Here is a 5,335-nt window from a genome sequence, read left to right as displayed (position 1 = left end):
CATGTGTTTGTTAGCCATCTGTATGTCTTCTTTGGAGAAAAGTCTGTTTAGTTCTTTGGCCCATTTTTTGATTGGGTCATTTATTTTTCTGGAATTGAGCTGCAGGAGTTGCTTGTATATTTTTTATTTTAATCCTTTGTCTGTTAATTCGTTTGCTATTATTTTCTCCCAATCTGAGGGCTGTCTTTTCACCTTGCTTATAGTTTCCTTTGTAGTGCAAAAGCTTTTAAGTTTCATTAGGTCCCATTTGTTTAGTTTTGCTTTTATTTCCAATATTCTGGGAGGTGGGTCATAGAGGATCTTGCTGTGATTTATGTCGGAGAGTGTTTTGCCTATGTTCTCCTCTAGGAGTTTTATAGTTTCTGGTCTTACATTTAGATCTTTAATCCATTTTGAGTTTATTTTTGTGTATGGTGTTAGAAAGTGTTCTAGTTTCATTCTTTTACAAGTGGTTGACCAGTTTTCCCAGCATCACTTGTTAAAGAGGTTGTCTTTTTTCCATTGTATATCCTTGCCTCCTTTGTTGAAGATAAGGTGTCCATAGGTTCGTGGATTTATCTCTGGGCTTTCTATTCTGTTCCATTGATCTATATTTCTGTCTTTGTGCCAGTACCATACTGTCTTGATGACTGTGGCTTTGTAGTAGAGTCTGAAGTCAGGCAGGTTGATTCCTCCAGTTCCATTCTTCTTTCTCAAGATTACTTTGGCTATTCGAGGTTTTTTTGTATTTCCATACAAATTGTGAAATTCTTTGGTCTAGTTCTGTGAAAAATACCGTTGGTAGCTTGATAGGGATTGCATTGAATCTATAGACTGCTTTGGGTAGAATAGCCATTTTGACAATGTTAATTCTTCCAATCCATGAACATGGTATGTTTCTCCATCTGTTTGTGTCCTCTTTGATTTCTTTCATCAGTGTTTTATAGTTTTCTATGTATAGGTCCTTTGTTTCTTTAGGTAGATATACTCCTAAGTATTTTATTCTTTTTGTTGCAATGGTGAATGGTATTGTTTCCTTAATTTCTCTTTCTGTTTTTTCATTGTTAGTATATAGGAATGCAAGGGATTTCTGTGTGTTAATTTTATATCCTGCAACTTTACTATATTCATTGATTAGCTCTAGTAATTTTCTGGTAGAGTCTTTAGGGTTTTCTATGTGGAGGATCATGTCATCTGCAAACAGTGAGAGTTTTACTTCTTCTTTTCCTATCTGGATTCCTTTTACTTCTTTTTCTGCTCTGATTGCTGTGGCCAGAACTTCCAACACTATGTTGAATAGTAGTGGCGAGAGTGGACACCCTTGTCTTGTTCCTGATTTCAGGGGAAATGCCTTCAATTTTTCACCATTGAGGGTGATGCTTGCTGTGGGTTTGTCATATATAGCTTTTATTATGTTGAGGTATGTTCCTTCTATTCCTGCTTTTTGGAGAGTTTTAATCATAAATGAGTGTTGAATTTTGTCAAAGACTTTCTCTGCATCTAAGAACCATCTTATTTTTATTGTGCAGACTAGATGAGCTAGAAATAGACCTCTTTGTGTATGTGTGTGTATGTGAGTATATAAACGGAAAGGAGGCATACACATTTAGTAACAGAAGAATTAGCTAATAAACGCCATTTAGCCATAAAGTCAAATTTTAATTTTTACTTCACAACATTATAGAAGGAATTCCAGTTGAGTAAAAGTGCTATGTGTAAAAACTTAAGGTGGAAAAAAAAATGAAGTAAATTTATAGGATATCTCTGAATGAGAGATTTGTGAAGTTTAATACAAATTGAAGAAACAGTTAATCAATTGATGGAAGACTATTCATTAAATAACCCTTTCTTTTCTGATTGATTTGTTTTGCTCTTCCTGTTTTATTTGGGAATTTACTTTTGGATAATCTCATTTTTTCATTTATCTATATACTGATTCTTAATTTGCAACCAAGTTATTTCAGTTACTGGTACTTCATTATATATTTTAATATATAATACATCAAGTCTGTTTGCTTATTGATTATTATTTTTCTACAAAATAGAATTATTTTTAAATTAAATTAAATTATTTTAATTAAATTAATTTAATAATAATTAAATTAATTATTTAGAATTAATTTTGCTGCTTTCCCAAAGAAGTCCTCCTTTGATGTTTATTTGAGTTGAATTAAGTTGTGGATTATTTTTGGATAAAAAAGCCAAAAGGTCTAATACAAACTATCACACACACAGAAAAGGAGGAAAACAAGGGGGAGGAAAAGGAGAAAAAAAATAGAAAAGTAGGAGAAACAGAAATATTGGCTAATAGTAGAATTTGCATTAAGAAAAGAAATTCTAAACAAAAGTGCATGAAAGAGATTGTATTTAAAAAAATAATATATCAATTTTATAATTTTATTAATTACAAATAACACAAACAAGTATGAAAACACTGTCGGCACACAGAGAAATTACTTACCACTAACAGTCACAACATTTTAATATTTTTTCTCTATAAACATTGGTACAAATAAATGAGGAAAAAATTAGTAAGACAAAGAGAAAGTGAATAGAAAATCCATAGAAGTAAAAATGGCCAGAAAACAAATAAAATATTAATATATTTCAGCATTACTCAAAAATTAGAAAAATGACAAAACTGCCTTCAGTAATATTTTTTAGAATGCTTATTGAGAATATATTATGTAAGTTGCTTTCTGTGTTCCCTAACATATAATATGGTTGATGCCTTCAAAAAGGTGAAGGACCTTAATCATACTTCAGGTAAAAGTAGCTCTGAATCTACTGTAGCCAACTTGTTATAATTTCTTGTTAATTACTCTACAAAATGGCTATGTGACTCTGTGTGTGTGTGTTTATTCCTTCTCACTCCTTTTTCCCCCATTCTTGTAATTTGATCTAGATCAAACTTCATTACTTTAAATATAGATCATTGCAAAGTTAGGGGCTTTCCAGGTTGTGCAGTGGTAAAGAATCTGCCTGCCAGTGCAGGAGGTGCAAGAGACTCAGATTTGATCCTTGGATCAAGAAGATTCCCTGGAGTAGGATATGGCAATCCACTCCAATATTCTCGCTGGAAAATTCCATGGACAGAAGATCCTAATGGTCTTCTACAGTCCAAGGGGTTGCAAAGAGTTGGATACGACTTGAGTGAAATAGTTAACTAAGGCAGGTTGATGAGTCCAAGCCTAAGGCCCCTTTAAGGAGGAGGTAAACATTCCTTCTTTTTCACTTTCTTTTGTCTGAAACAAGTAGGCCTTGTAGGCAGCAGTATCACTTGTTCAAGGACATACCTTTTTTTGAGCTGCAGATGTATGTTATGGGAGAAGGTCTGGGTAAAAACTTCCACAGTCTTGAGCTCTGAGTTAACCTGTTCTTTCTGGCTAATCTTGTGCTGATGTCATCCCAGGATGTGTGTTACAGGAAAGGGTCTGGGCAAAATTCTCATAGCCTTGACATATTTTTTATCTATTCTCAGCAGCTGGTTGAGAAGTATATAAGGCCCTGCCTAAACTAGTGAGGCGGGTACTCTCCTGACCCCTTCCAATGCCTCTTGCTGGATGCTTTCTCCATCCCTTTTACTTTAACAAATTCTACACAAGGCTCTGAGTGACCGAGACTGTCTTTGGTCCCAGAGTTAAATCTTCTCATTTGGAGACCATGAATCCAGTGGCACCGTTCACCATAAGCTATCATGAGCGACTGAGCACACGCTCACACGTGCAATTAGTTAGCTTGCTTCTAGTCTCTCTATCCCTCAAACTCATCTACTTCTGTCTACCAGGTCAGTTTTCTAAAGTCTGCCAGAAAATTTTAAGTATTTCAAACAGTCTACACAGAATCAGATATAATGTTTTCCTTTAGCTAAACAAGGTAAATCAAGGCAAATTCTTCTAAACATTTAATTTTGATCCTTTGTTGAGTTATTAAGTTGAAAACACTGATCTGAGACAATTCTATATGAATAATCTGAGTTGGTAATAAAAGTTATTATTGAGTTTCCTCCTGATTTCGTCTGGTATTTGTGGAATTTGGATTAAGAGCTGCCGGACAATTTTGAATTTAATTCATATATCTTTAAACCAACATAGTCTAATGATTTATAGATTAATACTTTACATAAGAATATATTTTTCATTTTCTGTGTCCCTTAATCTATAAATCATTTAAATAAAATCAGTTTTCCGTAGAAGATTAAGCTTGTTTAAGAATAGTATAAGTCCTCATAATTTTTTTCAGAACATTTATCACTTCCTTGTTTCTCAGGCTATAAATAAAAGGGTTTAATAAAGGAATTACTATTGTGTAAAAAATTGCCACTGGTATATCTTTATCCCCTTCTTCAAATGGTCGAATATACATGAGAAGACAAATGTAGAATATTGAGACAGATAGGAAGTGGGATGCACAAGTGGATAAGGCTTTACCTCTCCCTTCTCTGGATTTTATTTTGAAAACAGTGAAAAGAATGTAAACATAAGAAATCAAGACAGTGGCAATGGTAATGATTTGAATTGGCATTGAAAAAATATATATCATTAGTTCATTAATATAAGGGTCAGTACAGGAAAGTCTATATAGTGGAAGAATGTCACAAAAAAAGTGGTCAATTTGACTAGATCTACAGAAAGTTAACCTCAATAGAAGTCCTACATGAATCACAGAATGCAGGTTACTAGCTATGTAGGCCCCCGTGGTCATCTGAACGCAAAGTTTCTGTGACATCATGGTGTGGTATTGCAGTGGTTTGCAGATGGCCACATAGCGATCATAGGCCATTGCTGCCAGGAGAAAGCAATCTGCAGTTTCAGCAAGGCAGAGAAAGTAAAATTGTGCCATGCATTCATAGAGGGAGATCATTCTGTCTTTAGAAAATAAATTCTGTAGCATCTTGGGGGTTATGGCACTGGAGCAACAGAAATCCATCAGAGCGAGGTTACCCAGAAGGATGTACATTGGTGTGTGAAGATGACGTTCCCTAAAAATCAATGCCACCAGACCAAGATTGCCCACAGTAGTGATCAGATAGATGGCAAGGAACACCAGGAACAGAACGGTCTTCAGCACGGGATGATCTGTAAATCCTTTGAGAATGAACTCAGTTGTCAAAGATTGATTTTCCTTAGCCATTCCTGGCTTTTCAGCTGGGATAGAAATGGCAGAGAAATGAGATTCTAAATTAGAATGTATCTAGTTCTTTCCTCTTGGAGAAGGCAATGGCACCCCAGTCCAGTACTCTTGCCTGGAAAATCCCATGGACGGAGGAGGCTGGTAGGCTGCAGTCCATGTGGTCGCTACAAGTCGAACACGACTGAGGGACTTCACTTTCACTTTTCACTTTGATGCATTGGAG

The 5,335-nt window shown here is 35.1% G+C and overlaps 1 protein-coding gene across 1 annotated transcript; it reads right to left on the bottom strand.

Annotated features, from left to right (window-relative positions):
* Positions 1–4,176: 4,176 nt before the first annotated feature.
* On the bottom strand, positions 4,177–5,112 carry LOC133050153 (olfactory receptor 5K4-like). The gene has a single exon (XM_061134293.1). It carries the CDS (start codon positions 5,110–5,112, stop codon positions 4,177–4,179), a length of 936 nt encoding a protein of 311 aa, XP_060990276.1.
* Positions 5,113–5,335: the final 223 nt, after the last annotated feature.

The sequence above is a fragment of the Dama dama genome, chromosome 31 (genome assembly GCF_033118175.1).
Source record: "Dama dama isolate Ldn47 chromosome 31, ASM3311817v1, whole genome shotgun sequence".
Taxonomy (NCBI): domain Eukaryota; kingdom Metazoa; phylum Chordata; class Mammalia; order Artiodactyla; family Cervidae; genus Dama; species Dama dama.
Note: the sequence above shows the minus strand (reverse complement) of the source record. Positions and strands in the feature narration are given on the sequence as shown.